This window comes from Mirounga leonina, unplaced genomic scaffold (assembly GCF_011800145.1).
Source record: "Mirounga leonina isolate KUSES-001 unplaced genomic scaffold, KU_Mleo_1.0 Mir_165, whole genome shotgun sequence".
Lineage (NCBI taxonomy): Eukaryota > Metazoa > Chordata > Mammalia > Carnivora > Phocidae > Mirounga > Mirounga leonina.
Window position 1 is genome coordinate 3,819,633 of NW_023270415.1, and position 27,283 is coordinate 3,846,915.

Consider the following 27,283-nt stretch of genomic DNA (forward strand, 5'->3'; position numbering starts at 1 on the left):
TTGTCCGTTTCTTATTTCTGAGGCAACCATATTTAACTTATACCTGTTTATTCTCATATTTACCCTTAAGATGCTCATACTGTTCTTTATTATTTAATGATAGAAATTATTTGTTGTACATTTACTACAGAATATAAGTATTGGCCTATTGTGTTCCACCATCCCATATATTTCACTAATGAACTCTCAATACAGTTATATAATAATGATTATATCAGTGTTAAATGTCAATGCAAAACATAAGGCAAGTTCATAAATTCATACGAAGCCAAAAATTGAATAAAAAAAAAAGACATTGGGAACTTGAAAAGGATTGTCTTGCATTTATAGAAAAGTAGGAGGGAATTGATATCTTTATAGTATTACATTTAGTGATCCATGACAGCATAGTCTGACATTATTTAAAAATTGATATATTTGTTTGTTGATAGTGAATCAAAATCAGTTGACCTTTGTATTGTTAAAAAACAAAATTTAAACAAGTAAATTTGAAAATCTAATTCACTTTGTTAAGCCATTTATGAATCAGGCAGCATCCCATCTAGCAAGTAGGAAGGAGCACCAAGAGCTCCTGCCTGTAAAATGGAAGGATTTTATAGGCAGACAAGGGGAGGGAGAATTAGTAAAAAAAAAAAGAAAGAAAGAAAGAAAGAAAGAAAAGAAAAAAAAAGAGAAAGTATTGTTTGAGGCAGGATCACCTTCCTTTAGGAGGAAGGGCAAGAGGCCTTAGCAGATGGATTACTTCATCTTCCTTTGGGGGTTGGAGAAGGCCCATGTGACAGATTACCTCCATGGTGCTGACCAGAAAACTTCTGTCTATTTAAGACTGTATTTTTGGGAGAGTTTGAAATTGCAATTAGATTAGGTATTAAGCTCTGATTTGGTGATAACCTAACATATATGACTCCATTTGGGGCCTATGGTTTTCTTTCTAACAGTGTATTGCTTTGTATCTATACTATTTCATGCTGAACTCCCTTAGTAACTCAACTGGTAATGTCTCATGTAATAATGTCTATAGATTCCCAAGGATTTTCTATGCTCAAAATTATCTTATCTCTTGTGAGATCTACATTGCTCATCAGTGTTGTGAATGTTTGTTATGATTAAGGGTAATTTGGGGACAGATGCATACATTTAATGCTAAGCTCAGGAATCTAGAGCAACATTTCTGAAACTGAATTCTTGATCCCCCATGAAGTATTAGGTGAAATGTATTCTTTGATCATATAAATATAGGCATTTTACAAACTTTCAAAAAAAATTATCTTATCTCTGAATAATGACAGTTTCATTTCTTCTTTCAATTCTTGGGCATTTTATTAGCTCTTTTCTTGCCTTATTGCAATAAGACCTGACGAAAGATTAAGGAAAATGAGATAGTAGACATTTTTGTCTCATTTCTGATCTCAGAGAGAAATGTCTTAATAAATCACCATTAACGATGATGTTTCTTAAAGATATTTCTATATCCTCTTTCTAATATGAAGATACTCTTTTGTATACTCAGTTTTCTATGAATTTTTATCAAATGTATTTTATTAAATTCGTCTTTGCATCTATTTAAATGACTACATATTTTTTTCATTTTTAAACCTTTTTTTTCTACCTTTAATGTGATGAAATACATTATTTTTTCCTGCATGTGAGTGGGTGAATTTTATTGTTCTGTGCTCAAGTTTACTGATTCTAACTTCTGTCATCTTCGCTGTATTATTGAGCCAATCCAATATGTTTTTTTTTAATTTATGTTAATGCTGTTTTTAGTTCTATAGTTCTATTTGGTTCTTTTTCACAATTTGCATTTCTTTGCTGAGATTTTGTAATTTTTCATTTGATTCAAGAGACTGTAATTTCTTGCTAAACATTTTTATTAAGGTGGCTTTAAAACCTTATCAGATAATACCAGTTTGTAATTCATCTAGTTGGAATTAGCTATATTTTCTCATTCAAATTGTGATTTTTCTGGTTTTTAGTGAGATGTGTTATTTTATTGTATCTTAGCCGCCTTGCTTATTATGTTGAGCCTGTGGTTCTTTTGTAAGACTTTGTTTTTTTTTTTTCTTTTTAGCAGGAATTCACTCTATTTACCATACAGGTTCTAGCCTAATTTTGTGGACTGTGGTTCCATCGACAATATACTTTTTAGAGCCTGTTTGGCTTCTTTGGTCTAATTGATTTCCCACTGTTCCTTGCTGATGCTGTTTGAGGAGGTGGAAGGAGATTTCTCAGGCTGGGCCCCCTTGTGCCACTAAGTGGACAAAGGGACTCTTTATCCTCCAGTGGGTAGAAATCCCTCTGTTGGGTGGGAGCATCTAAAACACCCCTCCTCTGTGCTGCTCCATCAGTCCTGGGATTCCTAACTAGTTCTTCTTTTCTCTTTCTACCTGTCAGAGTTTGACTTGCATTTCAGTTGTATCTTGCAGGTTTTTGAGTGTTTATAGTTACTGAAGAGGAGCAGGGGAAGATGAAGCCAATCCATCTTCTCCAGCCCCAAAGTCATTCTAAATCCTTTTGATAGCCAATTCTCTAATTACTGGAGGTGGAGCATTTTTTTCTAGATGTTTAGTCACAAGCTGTATCCCCATGTTTAATAACTGTCTCTTCACTAATTATTCGTAATTCTCCTCTTAGCTGATGTGAGATTTCAAAACTATAAATATGCCTATATCTTTTCTACGTATGTTTGTTATAGATAACTCCTCAGCTTCCTGTACTTCTTCTAGTATTTCTTACAATTGTTTTGATACAATTTTTGAAGAAATTGACATTATTTTAACTGGTAGAATTAGACCTATTCTATAATTTGAAAAGTGTTGAGAGTTGATGATAACAGTCTCCACCATTATTCCAAGTTTGCAGGGAAAGGAGAATAAAATATGCAATGATATAATAGGAAAATAATACCTATTTATTTATTTATTTTTTTTTTTTGCAAAAGTGCTTGACTGAATTGGGCCAATTTTGTTTAATGTGAATTAGCTCATTCATCAGCATCTGCAGGGTCATTTATTTTTATATCTCCAAGTAGTGTATAATAGAGGTTCAGTAAATATTATTAAATTAATGACACAGTGGCTTGAGCACTACATCTTTCTGTAGATGTCATAATCTTTCATATTGCCTAATACACACCAAATACTAAGAGACCTCTATAAATATGAATGGAAGATGATGACACTGTGAGTGAACAGGGGACCACCAAATGTCGGGAAGAGGAAGAACATGATGGCTGTATTCCTACAATGTTACATAATTCATTCCCCCTATCTTGAATAAAATGTTTCTGACCACTACGGAAAAAAGAGGGGTGGAAAAGACAACGAATCATTTCAAGGTTTTGCAATCATATAAAATACTTTGTGCCCATAGCAATAAAGTATCATTTTCCTTCGGTTTTATTTTAGGTTCAGGTGCTTCGGAACGCTGGAGAAGAAGTGACCCTAACAGTGTCATTTTTAAAAAGAGCACCTGCTTTCCTCAAACTCCCACTGAATGAAGATTGTGCATGTAAGCATTTATGAAGTATAGGTAAAATGCTCACATCATCATATTTATTTTCTAAACCATTATCTCCTGACAGTAATTGGTAATTTTTTAAAAGTTGGAATTTCTGCTTGAATACAAATATTTTTATATCACAAAGCATTCTATGAATGCTTATGCAAAGGGAGCAGATGTTATTTTTGTTTCAGAATGTATTCACATTTACAGTTATTTGCTAACCTATAATTGGAGACATTTATTGTAAAAATAGTATCATATCAACTACATACATTTTGTATCTCTATTATATTTCATTCATAATATTTGATTAATATATTTTCTCTAACTTGTAGAATTATATACTGTTATTTAGCTACTGGACTTAATTAACAAGCACTTACACTTAAGTCGTCCTGATGAGGCTAGGGAGATTGAAGAAAGCACCAGTCTATGTGGAAACTCCTAAGGGTTACTTAAAAATCTCTGTATCAGTTTCTACATTAAGAAATAAAATATCATCTAACATTTTTGCTAAAAATCAAAGAAGAGTATATCTTTGAGGCATAATTTGCATGCAATGAAATGCAAAGCTACTAAATGAACAATTGGATTGGTTCTGACAATGCACACATTTGCTTAATTTACATGCCTTTAAATCACAGAAAGGTCCTTCTGTGCCTCTTCCCAATAAATAACACCCACAGATTTAATTTCTTAGCATCATATTTCTTTTTGCTTCTTCTAGAACATTTTTAGAATGGAATTATATTGTATTTACTCTTTTATGTCTGGCTTCTTTCATAATGAAAATCACTTGTGTGATTTTCAGATGTTTGTTCATTTACATTGCTGTGTAATATTCCATTAGATGAATATACTGAAATTTGCTAATCATTCTCCTATTGATAGATAACAGAGCTGTTTCCTGTAGTTTGGTACTATAAATAAAGCTATTATGAACATTCTTGTGTAAGGCTTTTGAAAGTCTTCCAATTTTATGTCACTACCATAAGTACCTAGGAGTGGAATTGCTAAGTCACCAGGTAGATATATAATTAACTTGTTAACTAATTGCCAAAAAATATTTTTTTTAAAGATTTTATTTATTTATTTGAGAGAGAGAGAATGAGAGAGAGAACACATGAGAGGGGATAGGGTCAGAGGACGAAGCAGACTCCCTGCCGAGCAGGGAGCCCGATGCGGGACTCGATCCCGGGACTCCAGGATCATGACCTGAGCCGAAGGCAGTCGCTTAACCAACTGAGCCACCCAGGCGCCCCCAAAAAATATTTCTAAATTGGACATATATTTAAAAACCTCTTACTCTCCACTCCAGCAATGTATGAGAATTCCGGTTGCTCTACACTTATCCCTATATTTTATGATCAAAGATTTTTTTTTTTTTAGATATTCTATTGAGTGTGCAGAGGTAGTTTATTATAGTTATAATTTGCATTTCCCTGAAGACTAATTATGATCAGCTCCTTATCATGTACCATTTGCATTCATTATTAGAGATTTGCATATATTATTTTGTAAGGTGTCTGCTCAAGTTTTGCCCATTTTTCTATTGGTATGTCTTTATATAATTGTACTGCAGGAGTTTAAGAAAAGATTCTGTATATAATCTTTGTCAGCTATATGTATCACAAATATTTTCTCTCAGTCTATACATAACTACATATTTTACCTAAAAGTGTCTTAGGTTTGCAGAAGTTTTTAATTTTGACAAAGTCTAATTTACTATTTTGTTGTTTTTCTTTTGCATATGGTTATTGTTTTCTATATCTTCTCTAGAAGATATTTCTATAAGAAATACTTGCCTACTCCAAGGTTGCAAGGAGATTCTCCCACATTTTTCCTAGAAGCTTTATGACATTGGGTTTTATGTTTAAGTTTAGAATCCATCTTATATTAATTAACTTTTGTGTCTGAGCTAGGAATTTAGAATCAAGAAATGACTTTCTTATTTCCATTAATTTTTGTGTCTATTTTTTTACCATAACTACAGTGTTGATCACCAAGGATAGGTTTTCCAATTTTGCAATTTTTCAAGATTATTTACCTATTGTAGACCCTTTACATTACTGTGTATATTTTAAAAATAGCACGTCAGGGGCGCCTGGGTGGCTCAGTTGGTTAAGCGACTGCCTTCAGCTCAGGTCATGATCCTGGAGTCCCAGGATCGAGTCCCGCATCGGGCTCCCTGCTCGGCAGGGAGTCTGCTTCTCCCTCTGACCCTCCTCCCTCTCATGCTCTCTGTCTCTCATTCTCTCTGTCTCAAATAAATAAATAAAATCTTTAAAAAAAATAATAGCACGTCAATTTCTACAAAATCCAATTATGATTCTGAATGGGACTAAGTTGGATTTATAGATAATTTTGAGAATTAACATATTAACAACTTTAAATCTTTCAATCCATGAACATGATATAACTTTCTATTTATTTATGTTTTAATTTTTCTCAGCAACATTTTAGTGTTTTCAGTGGGAAAGTCATGTGTATCTTTTATTAAATTTATTTCTAAGCATTTTTTATTCTACTGTAAATGGTATTTTAAAAAATTTAATTGTCCAGTTATTGTGGCTAATGCATAGAAGTACAGTTTATTTTTATACATACACTTATTCTGCATCATAGGCTTAAATTTCTATTAGTTCTGTAGGATTTTTGTTATATTCTTTAACACTTTCTACTTGCAGTTATGCTATTTGCAAATAATGAATTCTGCTTCTTTCTTTCCAATCTATATTTTTTAAATTCCTTTTTCTTGCCCATTGCAATGGTTAGGACTTCCAGTAAAATGTTATGTAAAGTACTGAGAATAGACATCTTTTTCTTGCTGAAGATATTAGAGGAGAAATTTCCAGTCTTTTACCATTAAGTATTATATTAGCTGTAGTTGCTCACACATGCCCTTTATTAGGTTGATGTTCTTTTATTCCTGGGTTACTGGGTTAAGCGTCTGCCTTCTGCTCAGGTCATGATCCCAGAGTCCTGCTCAAGATTAGGGAACATTGGGCTCCTTTTTCAGTGGGCAGTCTGCTTCTCCCTCTCCCTCCGCCCTTCCCCCCTGCTCGTGCTCTCTCTCTCTCTTTCGCTCTCTCTCAAATAAATAAATATATAAACAAATAAGAAAAACTTAAAAAAAGTGTTCATGAGGGATATTCATATGTACATTTTTGTAAAGTTTTAGTGCAATTTTGGTACCAGGGTTTTTAATGTCTTCATGTAACTTCTGGAGTGGTAACTCCTTTATTTCCACAAAGGTGTTACTTACCAGTAGTAATATATTTTTCTTTCTTTTTTTTTTTTAAAGATTTTATTTATTCATCTGAGAGAGAGAGAATGAGAGACAGAGAGCATGAGAAGGAGGAGGGTCAGAGGGAGAAGCAGACTGCCCGATGAGCAGGGAGCCCGATGTGGGACTTGATCCCGGGACTCCAGGATCATGACCTGAGCTGAAGGCAGTTGCTTAACCAACCGAGCCACCCAGGCACCCCAGTAATATATTTTTCTTAAATAATTTAATAAATTCACCAAAAGGCAACAACACCTTAGAATTATAATTTTTATTTTGTATGAATTCATCTCTTGAATTCTTATAGGACTTTTTCTGAGAATTTTTCTTCTTATATAAGTTTTGGTAAAATGTTTTTCAAGACTTTTTTTTTCCATTTTAACTAAGTTATGAATTTATTTACATGAAATTATTCATCATATCCTTTTATCATTTCTATTAATATTTGCTGGCTTGCAGTAATACCACCTTCTTCATTCCTGATATTAATAACTTGTATTTTCTCACTCTTTTACTACATTATTTTTGCTATGAGCTTTATTAATCTTTCCAAAGAACCCATTTTTGTCTTGGTTAATTTTGTCTATTATTTTGTTCAGATTCTTACTATTTTCCACTTCTTTTTTATTATTTTCTGTCTTCTTTACTTTGATTTAATTTGCTCTTTCATCTCTAACTTCTTAAGATGAAACTATAGATCATTGTGTTTGTACCTTTCTTTTATGTATACATTTAAATCTTTGAATTTCTTTTTTTAATTTTTTAAAATTTTATTTTATTATGTTATGTTAATCACCATACATTACATCATTAGTTTTTGATGTAGTGTTCCATGATTCATTGTTTGCGTATAACACCCAGTGCTCTATTCAATACGTGCCCTCTTTAATACCCATCACCAGGCTACCTCATCCTCCCACCCCCTTCCTCTCTAGAACCCTCAGTTTGTTTCTCAGAGTCCATAGTCTCATGGTTCGTCTCCCCCTCCGATTCCCTCCTCTTCATTTTTCCCTTCCTGCTATCTTCTTCGTTTTTTTAATTTTAACATATAATGTATTATTTGTTTCATAGGTACAGGTCTGTGATTCAACAGTCTTAGACAATTCACAGAGCTTTGAATTTCACTCAAAAGACTGCTTTGGATCTGTCACAAAACTTGACATATCATTTTATTCTGTTCAAAATGTATATACATTTTAAAGTAATATGTTTATATATTAAAATATTGTCTCATAAGAGATAAATGCAGATAAATATCAGAGGAAAAAATTATCTAAAACACAGTATGAAATTGTTAAGATTTAAAAAGTGAAAAACTATAAGAAAAAAAAAGTGAAAAACTATATTCATGCTAGTTTGGTAGAAAAGCCTGTGATCCCCTTCTTAACACCAGGAAAGCTATGAAACTTTAGAGTGATTAAAAAGGAGAACAAAATCACTTTTATTTTTCAACACTTTAATTTTAAGAGTGTTACCTATGACCTCTGATGTTTTAAGTATAATATCTCAAGTAAAAATTGAGAGTCAATTATGTTAATAATGCATATTTATCAATATCAGCACCTTCAAAATACATAACGTTTTCCAAAAAAAGCAATTAACCAAAAATCAAGAAATATGTATTCTAATCCTAACTGCAAAAATTGCTGAATTGTGAAATCTGTTTAAGACATATGATACTCATATTTAGACATAGATATTAATAAGTTTCTTATGAGAATCTGATATGAAGGTTTTTAGTTTCAATCTCACCAATTTACATAGCATGAATGAAGTCATTTCTAACTATAGCATATACCAAGAGCATTTGTAAAGAGCCCATACACACTTTTTTTGCATCATGGAAAATTATGGAATCTAAAAATATGACTTGTCAGTAGGTTGAAACATAACAATAAATAGAATTTTGTAGACAAACCGAATTCTGCACAATTATAAGTATGGTTCATAAGTGTAGGCCACTTTGGATAGTGAAATGAAATAATAATTTTATAAGGTTATATGTTTTTATTAATAAAGCCTTGCAATATATCTGAACTCAAAGATCAATACATGGTTCTCTTTCAAGGTCCCACTTTAGTCACTTAGCCTACTTGCAAAACTCTGGCTTTCATATAAGTGAAATAAAAATTAATTTTACTGCCTGATTTTCTTGACATTACTGAGTATATGGAAAGATATAATGTAGAATGCATCAGTCTAGAACATTTTGGTGTTCTAACCAGTGGGGTGTTGTGATTTTTTTCCTGCAGGTGCTCCAAGTGACCAGAGCAGTGGCACCTCCTCTCCACTTTGTGACAGTGGCTTGCATCTCAACTATCATCCCAACAATACAGTAAGATGACCAAGGCATAGCTCAGATTAATAAGGAGATAACACAAAGAAAAGAGTAATATATAAAATATATATTGAATATATATATATTATCTATGTGAATAGTCATAGTTTGCAAAAACTGCTAATGAATCTCGTTGCTCTGATATAGTTGAGATCCTTGTTTGCTTCATCCTTTAAGAGTTAGGATTTAAGATAAGCCAGGAAAGAAAAAATAAATAAATATTTTTAATGTCATTTTTCTCCTCTCAAGTCTGCATTAAGCCTTTTGCAAGCTATAGAGACTTAACTTAGGGAGTTCACACATAACATCACATAATCATTTTATAACAGTGTACATTGTATGTAATTTCATGCTCTAAATGATTTGACATGATTTTTATCATTTTTCTTTTGAAATCATTTAGCTGAAAGTAGCTATTTAATTTTCCATTTGGTAGGATTTCTAAACAATCTGCAGGCATACCAGGAAATTAATGCAAAGAGAGAATAATCTAACATCATGTTAAAATGTCACAAATGTTAAATTATACATGTATTTAATCATTGATAAAATTGGCATGTTTGTTTTATATAGATTTAATAAAATGTTAAATTTTCTTTTCCACATGTAATGTGGAGTAAACAGATTTTTTTTTGCTTTTTGGATTTTTTTTTATAAATATGTTTGAAACTCCTTATATTTCACCCTTCAAAACACTCACACATGTTAAAGACAAAACAGTTTTTTCAGGTTATATGTGAATCTAACAAATTTCCTCTGGGATCACAAACATGGAGAGTAGCAGTAGTGCTGATATTAAGTAGAATTTTATTTTTCTATTCTACATATTAGGATATGTAAAAAACACACATAGCTTCTGACTTAAAAGATTCATCTTTCACTTGAAATTCTTGACCTAATTGTGGCATTTTACCTCAAAGTACTCCTTTTGAGCATCTCCAGCCTTCATTGTACCTCAGTGCACCAGTAGTATCCCTTACCTGTGTGCCTTAGGTACCCAAGTCCTTTTAAATTTTATTATTTCTTTGTTCCTAAAGAGGAATCCTTGGCAAGACCAAGGTTTATCTCTACCCTCATAAACCAACCACATCTGGGTGTATTTCATCTGATCTCTTTTATTTTTGTTGCCAGAGAAATAATTGTCACATTATAGATAATACTTAAATTAACACTGATCTTCAGAAGAGGGCAAGGTCTGACTTAAACATCAATTTCCTAATGAATCAATGAATATATACATTCTGTACTGACGCTAGCAAGCTTCTTAATTCTACAGACTTCTTACAATCTCCAGCCAAATCTTTACCTCTTACTTCAGAAACTGCTCACCTTCTTTCCTTACAATCTAGATGCTCTCGGTGCTTTTGACGCCTTTCCAGTCCGCTTTACTGGGCGGACCTACCCCCGGCTGCTGTGAGTGCTGGTTACCCAACCCCCCGTCCCCAACCCACCCCATTCACTGATGACCTCTCTGGAATCACCACCCCCTCCCAGGTGATGGCTGCAGCCAACAACTTGAGACCTTCAGGAGCCCACATCTCTGGCAAGGTTGTTCCTTGTCTCATCCACTGCTTCCCTCATTCCTCACACGTTTCTCCTGAGAAATTTCCCTTCACATATCATTGACACAAAAGTCCCATCTCAGTTCTGCTCCTCAGACAGGAAAGAAGTGCTCTTTTATTTCAGAATGGGGGGAAACTGTGTAGTCATATTTTTATTCTAATTCTTGACCTATTACCTTTGGACTCCTCTATAATAATTAGAAGTAGAGAAGTCAGTATGGAAGGGCTATAGCTAAAAATCAGTCTAGTTTGTTTTTAACTCATCTTGTTGACATACATGAAAACATCTGTGGATTTAATTTCATGAACCATGCCTCTATGTTGTTGTTTGCTATCATGTCCTCCTTTAGAAAGGTATAATTAAGCAATAAGATCACTGAGTAATACTATAACTGTTCCAAGTAAATCCCTCTCTATAAAATTAAAAAAAAAAAAAGTAAATTTCCCTTATAGGAATTATGTCTTTCTATTTTCAAGATGGATTTTTACTTTCATTTTTAGCATTAGGATTGAACATTATTTTGACATTGCTGAAGATCTTTAAAAAGGTGCAGGGTAAGTCATGATATTTATCAAATTTTAGAGAATAAGAGCCAAGACATATGTAAATTGAAATAAAGTATACTAAAAATTTAAAAAAAATCAATGTGCTTCAATTAAATGAATTTTTACTGAGAATCTGCTTTGTGCAAACACTCTTCTAGATACCATGGGGAGAAGTTAATTGTGTGTCCTGACCCAAAAAGTTTAAAATTCAGATCTATAGACAAATGCATAAAATTAACTATAATAGAAACAGAAAAAAACAATGGATATTAGCATTCTGATATCAGAGGAAAGGGCTACTCAGGACTTTGAATATCTGATTTAATTGAGCTCAACAAAAATTGAGGGACTACGAACCAAATCTTTGTTCTAATGCCTATAAGAGAGTAAGTCTCCAGGCCCCATCAGGCCCCATTACCTGTCCAGTGCTATCCCGTATTCCTCTTCTGTATGGTGATAGGCTTGGAGGCAGGTATGGAGAGTGAAGGACATTTCTACTCAGAGATTTATAAAATTAGGAGCAATCAAAGGCATGTTTTCTTCTGACCCATCACTAAATAACAATGAACAGGGGGAAATGGGAAGGAAGTATGAATTTAGAAACCTATTTTTCCACAGAATGTGTGCACACTATAAACAGTCTCCTTAAGGGAAACATTTAATTCTCTGATGTGTCTAAATCCTCAATTCTATCCTGGACCCAGGTAACTCCATTTTTTAATTCCTAAGCCTTAATTATTCTCTGAAGCAAATTTTGAGTAAGTAGGCACTCTTTTGTTTTCTGAAACAGCATTTTAAGCATATAGGAAAATATATTAACATCACTCCACCATCTTACTAAAAATATGGTCTAGTCCTTCTAGGTTGCCAATTTTAGGGTATACAAGAGTCCTGTGGTTTGCACCCATTGTGGAAGAACAGAATTTGTTTTGTGCTCACCAGGAGCCTTAAATTCAGATAATTAGCTAACCGGATTCTGAGAAACATTTTTCTTAACTGTATACCTTTAATGAATACTTTTTATGCCAAGTCCTCACAAAATCTGGATCAGCATTTTGCTCTATATTCAATTCTATTTTGGTATAATCATTGTTCTTGAGGTTATTGTGTGGCAATATACCCTGAAATGTGTTAAGTTTGGGGAAAATAATCTATTTTAAGGCAAAGACTATGTAAATTTTATTTTTCCCATTCACATTATTACTATTCTAGGAAACAACATTCTTGACATTGAAGAATAAAGCTCTTGAAAAGTAGTTATGAGCCTTAAAACTGTAAAAACCATTGTTTTTAGCTCATTTATATATAATTAAAAATAACTAAGACTATTGTTAAAGAAAAAACTAGAAAGCAAATTTATATTCAATTTTCATAATTAAATAAGGATAAATAATCGTCAAAGGACATTATAAATAACATCTGTAAAATGAAATACATTAATGCTGATTGGCTCAATAGCTGAAATGGGACTTATTTCATATTTTTTATAAGGAGAAAACATAAAATAAAGTGACATTTGACAACTTTGTTTCATAAAAGTATCAAGTTGAGATGTTACATCAAGGACACATCAAAGATCACATGTATTTTCATATATTTCATATTTCATATAAGACTATGAAGTCTTATAAAACATGATTTCTAAAACTTACCTATTAGTGATTATCATTGTCCTCAATATTCCATTGTTTAAGTCTTTTATCTTCTGTTACACTTTCTATGTCATTTGTTCATGGAACATATAAAGTGAGGGGAACTATTTGTGTTTTTCAAGAAAGATGAAGAACCATCTTTAAATAATTTGCCAAAAATCACAGCAAAATTGTGAAATAATCAAGACAAAAATCTGAATTATTCTTTGCATGGTTTCACCTCTGACTATGAATGGTAAATGTTGTGCTATAATAGATATGATGGCCCTAGAATCATAGAGACTTTTAGGTCTGAATGAATCTGCCTGGCACTGTCATTTGCAGGCTGGCTGACCTGAGCCATTTATTTACTGTAAAACTTCTCAGGAGAGAACCATGTGCACTGGGGTCCTTTGAGTCGGTTCCAGACATAATGCTTAATAGTTTAGGGCAGCTTGGTGGGACCTGGGACACTTAACACTTGCTACAGTGTGTTCTGGTCACAGAAACCTAGTCTGTTTACCCTAGTGTGTCACTCAGGATTATTGTTTCTTCAAGTGCCTTCATGCAAAAAAGGTGGAGAAACAATAATTTACTGAGCCTAAAAAAGCTTCAGGTTTTTCTTTTGTGAGAAGAAGCCTTGTGATAGCCTTATCTTTGGAGATAAGCACAATAAAGTACCAAGAGTTTAAATAAATTGCCCCTAGGTTAAAGGACTAGTCAGTTGGGAAATTGGCATTTTTGAACCCAGGTGGTCTGATTTTGATTCAAACCCTGAATCTTCCCCACTTTGTGGCACTGCCACCTAACTGACTCCGTTTCAAATGTTGACCATCTATAACATATGACATCAAGGCCAGAAAGATCAATATGAAACCTATGTCTGTGCCTTTGCAATCACCAACTAAGCATGAAAGGCACCGGTGTTGCATCAAAGGCTAGGGGTCTTGGAGACCAATCACCAGTCAGGGGCCCCTCATTGGATGGTCTTTGCAAGTCTACCTTGCCTTCCTACCAGCTGGATCAGCATTTTGCTCTATATTCAATTCTATTTTGAATTCCTACCAGCTGTTCTCAACAACTCGAAGGATTTAGATTTTTATTGGCACAATTGGTACCAATAACATAATAATGCCAAAGAGCACTCAACTTTCAGTGAAAAATAATGGAAGTTTTTTTCCCCTAAGCAATTTTGAAGAAATTAATATCTTAAAGAAAATCTTAGGGGCACCTAACTGGCTCACTTGGTGGAACATGTGATTCTTGATCTCGGGGTTGTGGGTTCTGCCCCCATGTTGGGTGTAGAGATTACTTAAAAGTAAAATCATTTAAAAAAAAGAAAATGTTAATAATAATGTTGATACTAATGGAGTTTTAACATCTAGACTAAAATAGGATTTCCTTCCAATATCATCACTCAAAAATTATAGAATCTATAGATATAAATAAATGAAATTGTGCCTTGGGCCCTTACAATCCATGCCAACTTAAATATCAACATTATTCCATAAACTACTGCCAGGAAGAAATATTAAAGTAAAGCTGAAATAATGTAAGAAGTATGAATCATCATCAAGTGTGAAAAGCCCAAATTTTATTCAAATAGATGTTTCTTCTATATGTAAGGAAAAAGACCCAAACTTCCAATGAAACTTAAAATGTATGTAATTTTAAACCAGCACTGGTTGATTTCACATGACTTTAAAACAATATAAAAAAATACAAAGATTTTCTAAACATGACGTTACAACAATAGACAAAGATTTCCTTGAGTAGTTTTTAAAATTTGTTTTATAAGAATATTTATTCTACTCAATATTTACAAGTAACTGATAAATCACAAGCAGTTACATAACATTGTTTAGTGCTTAGCAGATACTCAGAAAATATTGGCTAATGGAATGAACTACAACTTATTTTTATATTGTCACTTACTACTTCATTGCAGTTACAGCTTGCCCCTTATTTCCCATTCCTGAATGAATTCAGTTCTTTCATCCTTCTATATTTTTCTTCCTTCTCCCCACTCCATTTTTTCCATATGCTTTCCCTACCATTCTTAATCTCAATGATTCCCTTCTCACTTTCCTATAGAATGCCATTAATAAAGAAATTAACAGATGCAACTTTATTGGCAATGAATATGGATCCCTTTTTGAGGTAGTCTATAAATGTCTTTTGATTATTTAGGAGAAAAAATGATCCCCTCCAAATGAAAAGTATTTGTGACATAGGAACTCAAAACACAGAACTGAAAAAAAGAAGACTGATTGTTTGTATTCTTTTCAGGACACACTGTCATGTTCTTCTTGGCCAACATCTCCAGGCTTGAGATGGGAAAAGCGATGGTGTGACCTTAGGCTGATCCCGCTGCTTCATTCACGTTTCTCTCAGTATGTGCCTGGGACAGATTTGAGTCGGTGAGTTCATGCTAGTAGATTCTGATTTTCTGTTCACTGCAAAGAGGCCTACAACTAAACTTTTAACATAATATGGTTTATGACTTTTATTCTCACCACATTTCTAATAGTAGAAAGAAATACAAAAAAAATAGTATAACACAGTAAAACATTTATGAATCCAATGACACAAAACATTAAGTTAAGGCCCTGACTCTACTAACTTGCTGTAATAGATTCAGTGTCTTTATATATTTTTTTAAGATTTTATTTATTTATTTGAGAGAGAGGATGAGAGAGAGAGAGAGACTGAGGCAAGGGGAGGGTCAGAGGGAGAAGCAGACTCCCTGCTGAGCAGGGAGCCTGATTTGGGACTCGATACTGGGACTCCAAGACCATGACCAGAGTTGAAGGCGGTCACTTAACCAACTGAGCCACCCAGGCCCCCAGTTTGGTGTCCTTAATAGATAGAGTTTTATTTTTTTTTAATTTATTTCTTATCTTAGCTTTAGTAAATTGTTTTTTTTTTTTTTCAAGGAAATTGTATAGTTCATTTAGATAGCAAACTTTATTTTCATGCACTTGATAATATTCTCATATTATCTTTTTAAATAAGTGTAGATTATTAGCAATGTCCTGAAGCTCTTTATTATGTGTCTTATAAATAATGAGTTTCTTCTTCTTTCTTGATTGTTTTCATTCCTTAAATTCTTTTGCTTGACATTTTGTTTTTATAGTTTCTTGAGATCGATGTTCTAGGTGTCCTGAAACTTTTCTGTAACAAGTGGTATAGTAAATATTTTAGGCTTTGCAGGCCTAATTCTCTGTAACAACTATTGAATTCTGCCTTTGTTTCATAAAAACTGCCATACACAAAATATAAATTAATGTGTATGGCTGTATTCCAATAAAACTTTATTTATAAAAACAGGTGTCAGGCGAGACTTGGTCTGTAAGCCATGGTTTCCTAACCTTTGGTTTGATCATTAATTGTTCAGACTTTCTTTGCTAATTTATGTAGTCAGAACTGCACATTTTTTCATCAAAGTCTGCTCTAGCTATACCCAGAAATTCAGGTTTATATCTTGATGTATTTACATAGCTTTTCAGTATATCATTTAATATAGTTTTCTGAGTGGTTGCTCAAGGCACTACAACATACATACATATCTTATCACACCACTGTATTGACGATTTATCACTTTGAATGAAGTATAGTTAGGTCCTTTAATCCCCCCCCACTTTTTAAGCATAATTATCTTAATTTCTTCTATATATATCAAGCACCATATCAGGTGGTATTATGATTTTTGCTTTAATCAAAAATGATCTTAAAAACTTATGGACAGAAGGATAGTTTATTATATTTAACCCAGGATTTACCTGTTCCAATATTCTTCTTTCTTTCTAAAGTTTTAAGTCTTCTGTTAACATTTCCTTTCTATTTAAGTTTTTTTTTTTTTTTAGCCCTTCTTTAAAGGTAGATTTATTTGCATCAGATTCTCTTAATTTCCTTTGTCTGAAAATATCTTTTTTATCTTCATTCCTAAGGATAGTTTCCATGGATATAGAAATCAGGGTTGTCAATTCTTACCTTGTATCTGAAAAATGTCATGCACTGCCTTTGGGCCACCCTGATCATTCAAATTGTTGCTTCCCTATAAGTAATTTGTTCTTTCTTTGTTCTGGCTTGCAAAGTTTTTGTTTTTTTTTTTTTCTTTTTTCTTTTTCTTTTTTCTTTTTCTTTCTTTCTTTCTTTTTTTTTTTTTTTTAGTTTCCAGAAGTTTAATTATGATGTATCTTTGCATGGATTTCTTTGGGTTTATTCTCTCCTGGCTTCACTCAGCTTCTTAAATCTGTATGTTTATGACTTTTCAGCAAATGATGTTTTTCAGTCATTACTTCTTTAAAGATTTTTATTTATTTATTTGAGAGAGAGAGAAGGAGAGGGAGAGAACACATGAGAGGGGAAAGGGTCAGAGGACGAAGCAGACTCCCTGCCGAGCAGGGAGCCTGATGTGGGACTCGATCCAGGGACTCCAGGATCATGACCTGAACCGAAGGCAGTTGCTTAATCAACTGAGCCACCCAGGCGCCCATCAGTCATTACTTCTTTAAATACTTTGTCGGTCCCAGTATCTTTTCTCTTCTGTCACTTTGTTAATACAATGTTAGTTCTTATATTATTCTTCCACAGATCCCTGAAAATTTATACTTTTGTTTTTCAATCAACTTTCTTTCTGCTATGCAGACTGGGTAAATTCTATTGATTGGTCTTGAAGTTCTCTGATTCTATCTCCTCTTGTTTCCATTCTGCTATTGAATCCATTTGGCATGATTTTATTTTTTTTTGTTGATGTGTTTTTCAGTTCTATCATGTCCATTTGGAGTGTGTGTGTGTGTGTGTATTTTCTAATTTTTTTATTTGTTTTAAGAACACTTGTAATTGCTTATGCAAGCATTTTTATGATGACTGCTTTAAAATACTTGTCAGATAATTTCAGTATCTCATTCATCTCAGTATTTGTGTGTTTGGATTGTCTTTTATCTTTCAAGTTGTGTTAAAACCAGTGATTTTTTAAAAATTTTATCCTGGACTTTTTGGGTATTAAATTATGAGACTCTGGATTCTTTTTAAATCTCCTTTTTAAAGCAAGTAATCCCTTTGTTGACATGTAATGTGAGGGCTGGGTGGGTGTGTATGTTAAGTTCCCTGAATGCCCACTCAAACTGCCTCATTAAAGATGACTGAAGTGTAAGTTTGCCACACTCCTCAGTCCCTCTGACTAAATCCTGGTGAAAGTCAGATGCCAACTGGATCATGCATTGCCTTTGAGTGGAGCGTCAGCTTATTTCCCTAGTTGACTCTACTGTCACCTGGGAAGGTAGAGGGACAGGACTGATGCATATTGCTTTATTGCTACAGGATGGGGTAGAGCTCAGCTCTCCATAGAGAGACCCTGCTGACAGAGAGGAGACCCTGTTGACAGAGACGGAGGGAAAGCTGAGGGCAAGGAGTCCCACCTCCCACCACCTCACTTCACCTTGGTGATGACAGATGGCAGTGGAGGCTAAGCTTCTGGCTAAGCCATGGTGGTTAGCATGGGAGGAAAGATAGAGTACTAACTCCATTTCATGCCACCTCACTCAGTTTAATTGCCACAGGGTGGGAATGGGGGTTAAGTTTCCCACTAGGCCCCAGTGACATTACCCCAAGGGAAATGGGAATGCTGCCTACTTCTTTTACATGGGGGATGGAAGATCAGCTTCCTGCATGGTCCCTTGAACAACACCAGGTGATGGAATCAGAGGAGGTGTAGAGGACTAGCTCCCTGCTTGGCCCTGCTGAAACCTGGAGGAAATGGAACAGTGGCTCCATTGATACTTGATTGTATTAGGGCAGGTTTCCAAAAAAGATTGAATGTGCTTAGCGCACTCATTCCCTAGTCCTTCAGGGAGAACAGACTTTGTTGTAACCCTTTTTTTGTCTTGCTCTTAGTGATTCTGGGTTGCAGACTTCTAGAGCGCACTGTCTAAGATGTATGGGAGGCAGCAAGAAAACCCATGAGACTTACCACCTTGTCATTCCTCAAGTCCAAAGGTCCCTAGGCAATCAGCCTTATCCTTTTCATTTCAAGCGCCATCTATGCCTGTTGTTGGAGTACGTCCAAGGTTCATTAGTTGTGTCGGGGAGCATTTGAGAGAAATGGGGCTACTTTTTCTTGGCCAGAATTGGAAGTCCACAAGTGTTGATATTCATGAGGCTTTTTTTTTTTTTTAGTATTCATTTAATGATATTTTCTAACTTTTGTTATAATTACTTCTTTGACTCATGGACTATATTTTAGATAAAAGTGTATTGCAAAATTTCAAAATGTTTTTGGATTTTTCTAATTATTTCTTTTGTTATTGCTTTCCAGTATAATTTCATGCAGAATAATTTCAATCCTTTGATACTTGTTGAGACTTTATTTCATCCAGTGTATGAATAGTTCCAAATATTCTACATGCACTTAAAAGAATTGGTATTGTCATTTTCTTTAGTGCAGTATTGTACATATTTCAACTAGGTCATATTTGTTCATATTGAGAAAGATGCATTTCACTTTCCTACTATGATGGTGACTTTATGTGATTCTCCTTTTTAGTGTGTCAACATTTATTGTATACATTTAATTTTACATTATTGGATATAAGCAGATTTAGAACCTTATGACTTTTTGATGTAATGTCAAAAATGTTATCATTATAAAATGTCCCATATCTCTGGAATTGTTTCTTGCTTTCGAGAATTACACTGAATATCTACCAGCTAATATTTACATTATATATTCTTTTATCTATTTCTTTCAACTTTCATAGTCTTACTCTACAAAGTGTGTCCTTTCTGAGCTGTATTTATTTTTCTTTTATTTCTTGTTTTAAATCCAAAATAACAATCTTAACCTTCCAGTTGGATTATTTAGTCTAGTTTATTGTAATTACTGGTATCTTTGGGATTATATCTACCATCTTAGTATTTGTTTTCTATTCAACCCTTTAGGTTTTTGTTTTTTATAATTAAACATTTTATCTTGAGATAATTGTATTTTCACATGCAGTTGTATGAAATAATACAGAGATTCTGTTTATTCTTTACCCATTTTCCCAAAAGGTAACTTCTTGAAAAACTATAGTACCATACCACACTCAGGAAATGGATAAAATCCACCATTCATTCAGATTTCACATGTGTGAGTGTGTGTGTGTAGCTCTATAGAATTTTTTCTCATGTTCACATTCTCTTATCCACAATCAAGAACAGTTCCTTGAGAACCATAAGAACCTTTCTGTTGCCCTTCTATAACCATGCCAATATCCTTCTCCCCAACATACCCCTGACCTCTCATAATTTATTAATCTATTCTTCACTTCTATTATTATGTCATTTTAAGAATATTATATAAATGAAATCTTATGTTATGTAACCTTAATGGATTGAATTTTCTTACTTAACATAATTCTCTAGTAATTATTCCAAGTAGTTGCATTTTTCAATCATTAATTTCTTTTTAATTTTTAATAGTATTCCATGGTATGGATATACTTTATTAAAAAATATGCACCCCTTGAAAGATATTTAGGGTGTTCCAGTTTGGGGATATACTAAATTAAGATGTTATGAACATTTGTGTATAGATTTTTACATTAACATACATTTTCATTTCTTTGAGTAAATGCTCAAGAGCTCAATTGTTGAGTTGTATGCATATTTAGTTTTATAAGAAACAGGTACACTGTTTTTTAGACTGGCTGTATAATTCTTCTACATTCCCACCAGCATGTATGAGTGATCTAGTGTCTCTACATCTTTGCCAGCATTTGGTGTCATTGCCATCTTTTTAGTTCTCATTCTGCTAAGTATGTAGCAATATGTCACCGTGACCTGAATTTGCGTATCCTAATTATGTTGAACATCTTTTCATGTGCTCCTTTGTCACACAAAATGTGACAAAGGTGAAATTTGGTGAAATTTCTTTGTCTTTTGACTCTATTGTAATTTACTTTTTTTTTTTTTTTTACTATTGAGGCTTGAGAGTTTTATTTATATTCAAGAAAAAGTTCTTTGTCTCAACACACTAGTTTTCATATTTCATCTCCTTTATCTTTTTAATGATTTTTGTCAATAATTAAAAATTGTTATTTCCTCTATAATATTTTTATATATGTATCCTTTTTTGTTTGTTTTAGTTATTACCTAAACATTATACCATATGTCTTGGTCCATTTGGACTGCAATAACAAAATGGGTGGTTTATAAATAACAGAAATTTATTTCTTACAGTTCTGGATGCTGGAAGTCCAAGATCAAGGTACTATGATAGTAGAGTTCTCTGGTGAAGGTGGTCTTCCTAATTCATATCTGTTGTCTTCTCTTTGTGTACATACAAAGTGGAAGGGGCTAGGGATTTCTCTGGAGTCACTTTTATAAAATACTAATGCCATTCATGAAAACTCCACTCTAATGGCTTAAGCCACTTAAGCCACTCCCAAAGGCTCCACCTATTAATGCCATCACAATGGTCATTAAGATTTCAACATATAAATTTTTGGGGTGAGGGGAGCAGAGGACACAAACACTCAGACCATAGCATCATACAATTTAATTTAATTTACTAATTTTGCCTTTTCAGAAAATGCTAGAAATTTATTTATTTATTTATTTATTAAATATTTTATTTATTTATTTATTTGAAAGAGAGAGAGACAGCGAGAGAGGGAACACAAGCAGGGGGAGTGGGAAAGAGAGAAGCAGGCTTCCCGCCAAGCAGGGAGCCCAAAGCAGGGCTCGGTCCCAGGACCCTGGGATCATGACTTGAGCCAAAGGCAAATGCTTAACGACTTTGAGCCACCCAGGTGCCCTGGAAAATGCTAGAAATTTAGAACACTTTAACTCTTTATTCCCCTGCTATCTTTGGACATATTTCTTTCTTTCTTTTTTTTTTTTTTTAAGGTTTTATTTATTTACTTGAGAGCGAGAAAGAGAGAGAACATTGAGGCAAGGGGGAAGGGCAGAAGGAAAGGGAGAAGCAGACTCCTGGGTGAGCAGGGAGTCCAATGTGGAGCTTGATCCCAGGACTCTGAGATCATGACCTGAGCTGAAGGCAGACGCTTAACTGACTGAACCACTCAAGCACCCCTGGACATATTTCTGATATGATATTTAATTCTGTATGTATTTTAAATTCCTCAAGATAATATATTATTATTTTCACATAACTCTTTGAATGTATCCTACCTCTAATCTTCCTGTTTTTCTTTGTTTCTTTCTTTTGGTTTTATTTTTCTTCTGCTTTAAGAATTCTCTTAATATTTCTATTAATGATATATTTTTTAAGTGCATATATTTGTTTTATTTTTATTTTAAAAAATTTACACAGATACATGATGTAGAATCATTTAGCTAAAACAATTTATGAGAAAAAAGAAACTGGATGAGTCCAGATGACTCCAGATGACTCCCTACATTTTTATTTTTATGGTGCTGGAATACATCGACAGCTTTTAGCAATTGAATTAATTATACTCAATAAATATTACAGTAATAAGCAGTTATAAACATAGCACTATTCAGAGTGGATTGCACAGCAATTCAGATTCAAGAGCTAATTTATTTTTCATTCATTCACTCAATAAATATTGATTTAATGTCTGTAAGTAGGAGGTGTTGTGTTTGGTTCTTTCCTGAAGGAGTTTACAGGCCAGTGGCAGTTGCAACAGTGAGGAGAAAAAAAAAATTAATAAAAGAATAAATTACTGGCCCAGTAGGACAAATATGGGAAATTATTTATGTTGGTTCACAACCTAGGATGTTATCGCTGGCTAGTTTTCCCAAGACCCATAATTTTAACTTCAGTGATAAAATACCTCTCATATTTAATTGCAACAAAGTTGTGTTACTGTCATATACTATTGTGTATAAATTAAAACATCACAGTATTTTTTATCAGTGATAAGACAGTTTATGTTCATCTATGGTAATGACCCTGGCTTAGAAATATATATATCAGATTTCAATTCTGAAGTGTGGTAATATTGCACAGCATTGTAGTGTTGGGGTATTAGAATGGGAATGGGAAGTAGAGATTGTGAGCCAAAGTAGAAACTTTGGCTATTTTTTAATTGCTAAACTTAATTTTCCCTATATGAAAAGTTAGTATATTGAACATATATAATGTTATATGTATAAAATGTAATATATATATGTATATGTATATATGTATTTAAAATTTAGAAATGTCATATATATCTCCATACATTCAGTGCTTAGGCTGAGCATGACTTACAGCTCAGAAGCACTCAATAAATGCTTATTAAATTAGTTTTAATGAGAAAACATTCCATCTCTCTTTTTGAGTACAAGTATCATCTACTGCATGCTTTTCAAACAGTATGAAAATCAACAGTATTGAAATAAAATCTACTGATTTGCACTATTACTTGTAGAGAATTCCAATGGCAGCAGAATCCCTAGTGCCTTTCCAAGAGTGCTCAGCTTTTTACTCCTGCGGTGAGGATGTCTGAGTTGGTGCCATTTTTTTTAGGCACTTATGGATGAAGTTTAGTACTGGGACAGAGAGCAAGGATGGTGATTGTGAGAATTGTGCTTTTAACATGCAAGAATTTTGTAAAATGAATTCTAATGATGGGGACAAATATGAATAAGAACACTCAATTCATAATTGCTCATTGAAGGATGGGACTTTTCAGCAATGTATGTTAGGGGATCTCAGGAGGAAGAAAAACAGGTGATGGTATGAAATAGAAAAGAAGTGACTAGGTGGGAAAAAAAGACTGACTATAGTACTATAAAAACAGAATCTATTGTAAATAGTGTTTTAAGGTGAAGAAAGTTGTTGATTTTATTAACTACAGAAAAGAAATACTGAAAGGACTCAGAAACTCATTAATTTTGGAGCGATTTAAGGTGGAATGATTTTTGAAGTGAATTGAATTGAAAACAGTTCGTTATAAGAAGAATATTGACAGGGGCACTTGGTTGGCTCAGTTGGGTAAGCATTTGACTCTTGATTTCAGCTCAGGTCATGATCTCAGGGTCGTTAAATTGAACCCCACATTGAGCTTCATGCTCAGTGGGGAGTCTGCTTGAGATTCTCTCTCTCTTTCTCCCTCTGCTCCTATCCACTCTCTCTCTCTCTCAAATAAACACACAAACAAACAAACAAACAAATAAATAAATAAATAAATAAATAAAATCTTTAGAAAAAATGAAGAAGAATATTGACAGTAAAGAAAGAGAAGCAGCATGTAAAGGATAAGCTAATGTGATGAGGGGAAAAAGAGGGATATGAAGTTCAAGGCATATCATGGTCAGGTCATGTTTACTAATTGGCAGAAAGGAGTCAATACCAGAGAAGCTAGAGGAGAAACAATTCCTTGTTTGGGTGTACCATTACTCTTGCTATTCCACCGATCTCTTGTTACATGTGGTCCTATACACATGGATCCAGAGTGATTAAACTTACTCACTTTTTCCATTTTCTGTGATAGGTGAACAGGTCCACAAGGACTCTGCTTCATGTAAACCAGGAACAACCAATGATTTTCAAGAAATATTCAACTAAATGACATTAAGATTTCACCTACCCACCTACCCACAAGCCATACAAGTGTCCCTTTGCATAGTACAATCTTCATATATACTCCACCTCTTCACCTGTTGGTTTGCAAACTGGCCCCCTTACTCATGTAAGGGCAAGGAAAGACCTAAGAAAGAGGCAGAACACTCCAGATTAGTAGGTGACAGGTTTAATAAGCAAAGGAACTTACTTATGTAGTTTGTCTTGGGTGACTGCAAAATGAGTAGATCTCTGCACTCACCGAACAGAATCTTTAAGTTGATATAGAAGCCTTAATTGGGTTCAGTGATGTATACCATCCAGATGGTTTCAACAACACCTTATTCTCTCAAGGCAATGTCCTTGGAATAGCTCCCACTGTAGAAATGGTAGGCAGAACATACATTCTAAGGACAGGGCAGGTGGTGAGGAGCCTCCAATAGCCTGAGTCTAGCTTGAGGATCAAATGGTAATCATATCTTCTCCATAACCCCATCTAACATCTGTTCCTATACATTGGTACTGTGGCGTTAAGGGAGAAAGTGGCATAACTCCTTTAAGATACACAATTCTCTCTCTGGAAAAGCTCAAATTTCCTTTGGGCAATTCTAGACCAACTTTGCTTAGTTTTTTCAACCTAGAGAAAAATTATCTTGTCAGATATTCCCTATTTATTTTATTTCTCAAGTTTATGACATAATTATTGATAGTTCAATAATACAAGCCTAACAATTACATTTTAACATTTTCTGTAGCCAGAGAAGGATAGAGTCCCTGCGAATATGAGTATATCTGGAAAATTGAAAAAACAAATAAGGAATAAACTTTAAAAGAGCATATTTCAGTAAGTTTTGGGCTTAGGTAAAAGATTTCTGATTGATAAAATAAAAAGATACATATTTCTAAAACCCATAAAAATGTTTTTAAACCCATAAAATTTTAACAAAAAAATAGGGTAAAGACACCAGATATTCAAGAGTTGGAACTCAAGGCTATCTTTTCAGAATGACATAGAGATAGGCAGGATTCAAGAATTGAAGAAAGACAAGCTATGGAATAGTTTTTACAAGGAACAGGATTATCCAGTTGTGTGAGATAAATACGATGACTGTTAGGTAAGCAAAAGAACCTGCAATATATATAATGCTGACTGCAGTGAGGGTAGAAAGATGGCAAATTAGATCACAGGTACTAGGATCCTGATTCCCAGATACCAATTGTATTGGGACTGTTTTGCACAAAGTATTACTTTTTTTCCCGGGGAATTCTGACACATCAGGAAGAAAAAGCTATAAATTTAATTCAATTAAAGTTATTAACTGCTGGGAATTCATAAGGTAGAAATAGCTGGAAGTCAAAATGGCAGGAAATTCTAGGACAGGAAAAAAACACTTAATTGATATGGATGAACTGGGAACTCAGTCTATGGAGGAATGCAAATATATGCTGAATAAATTTATGGACAAAGACTATTAGAAGGGTTAAAAAAGATGAAGAAGAATAAGATATTAAGTGGTAATGGAAAGGAAAAGATTATAGTCAAAGAACAGAAATGTCAGAATTTAAGTTTGACAGTGGAACTGTCTTGAATGACAATCCAATCTCAAGTTACCAAAAGCAATGGATTTCTAAAATAATGGAAAGAAAATAAAAGACATACAAATTAGGAAGGAAGAAATAAAACTTACTTTGATTACAGATGGCATGATAACGAATGTAGAAAATCAGAAAGAATTGACAAAAAAATTCTTGTAATTAATAAGTGTTGATAGTATGTATGCAAGATACAAGATTAATATGCAAAAGTTAATCACTTTCCTATATACTAGCAATGAGAAGGAGAATTTGATATGAAAATTACAATACCATTTATATTAACACCCAGATAAATGAAATGTTTATCTATACGAAGAAAACTACAAAACTCTGGTGAACAAAATCAAAGGAAAATTAAATAAATGGAGAGACAGTCCATGTTCATGTATAGGAAATCTTGATATTGTCAAAATGCAGTGTTCCTAACTTGATCTTTAGATTCAATGCAGTCCAAATCAAAATCCTAGCAAGTTATTTTGTGATTTTTTTGGAAGAGTCAGAAGACCCAGAATAGCCAACACAATATTCAAGAACAAGAATAGTTAGAGGACTGACACTACCTGACTTTAAGACTTAGCAAAAGCTGCAATAATCAAGACAGTGTAGTACTGCAAAATAATAGACAAATAGATCAGTGGAACAGAATAGAGAGCCCAGAAATAGACTCCCATAAATACAGTCAGCTGATGTTGACAAAGAAGCCAAGACAATACAACAGAGAAAAGACTCTTTTCAACAAATGGTGCTGAAACAACTGGACATCCATATGCAAAATAATGAATCCAGACACAGACCTTATACCTTTCCTCAAAGTTAACCCCAAATAGATCAGAGACCTAAATGTAAAACACAAAATTATAAAACTTCAAGAAGATAACATAGACAAGAACCTGAATAAACTTGGGTGTGGTGATGATTTTTAGACACAACCCTGAAAGCACGATCTATGAAAGAACGAAGTGATAAGCTAGACTCCATTAAAATTAATAATTTATGTTCTACAAAAGATAATGTCAGTAGAATGAGAAGATAAGCTATGGACTAGAAGAAAATATTTGCAAAAGACATCTGATAAAGGACTGTTATGCCTCCCCCCACCCCCCAAAAAAAGGAAGAAAGAAAGAAAGATGAAGCTCTTAAAACTCAACAATAAGAAATCAAACAACCCAACCAAAATAAATAAATAAATAGGTCAGAAACCTTAACAGACACCTTACCAAAGATAATATGCAGATGGCAAATAAATGTATGGAAAGATGCCCCACATCATATATTACCAGGGAAGGGCAAATTAAAACAACA

At 33.6% G+C, this 27,283-nt stretch overlaps 1 protein-coding gene across 1 annotated transcript in view; it reads left to right on the forward strand.

Moving 5' to 3' along the window:
• The window catches only part of SNTG1 (syntrophin gamma 1), a 956,725-nt gene that overhangs the window by 720,260 nt on the left and 209,182 nt on the right, over positions 1-27,283 (forward strand). Inside the window, exons 9-11 of the mRNA XM_035011136.1 lie at positions 3,408-3,510; positions 9,043-9,125; positions 15,157-15,287. Coding sequence (XP_034867027.1) covers positions 3,408-3,510; positions 9,043-9,125; positions 15,157-15,287 — 317 coding nt within the window. The remainder of the gene's footprint in view (positions 1-3,407; positions 3,511-9,042; positions 9,126-15,156; positions 15,288-27,283) is intronic.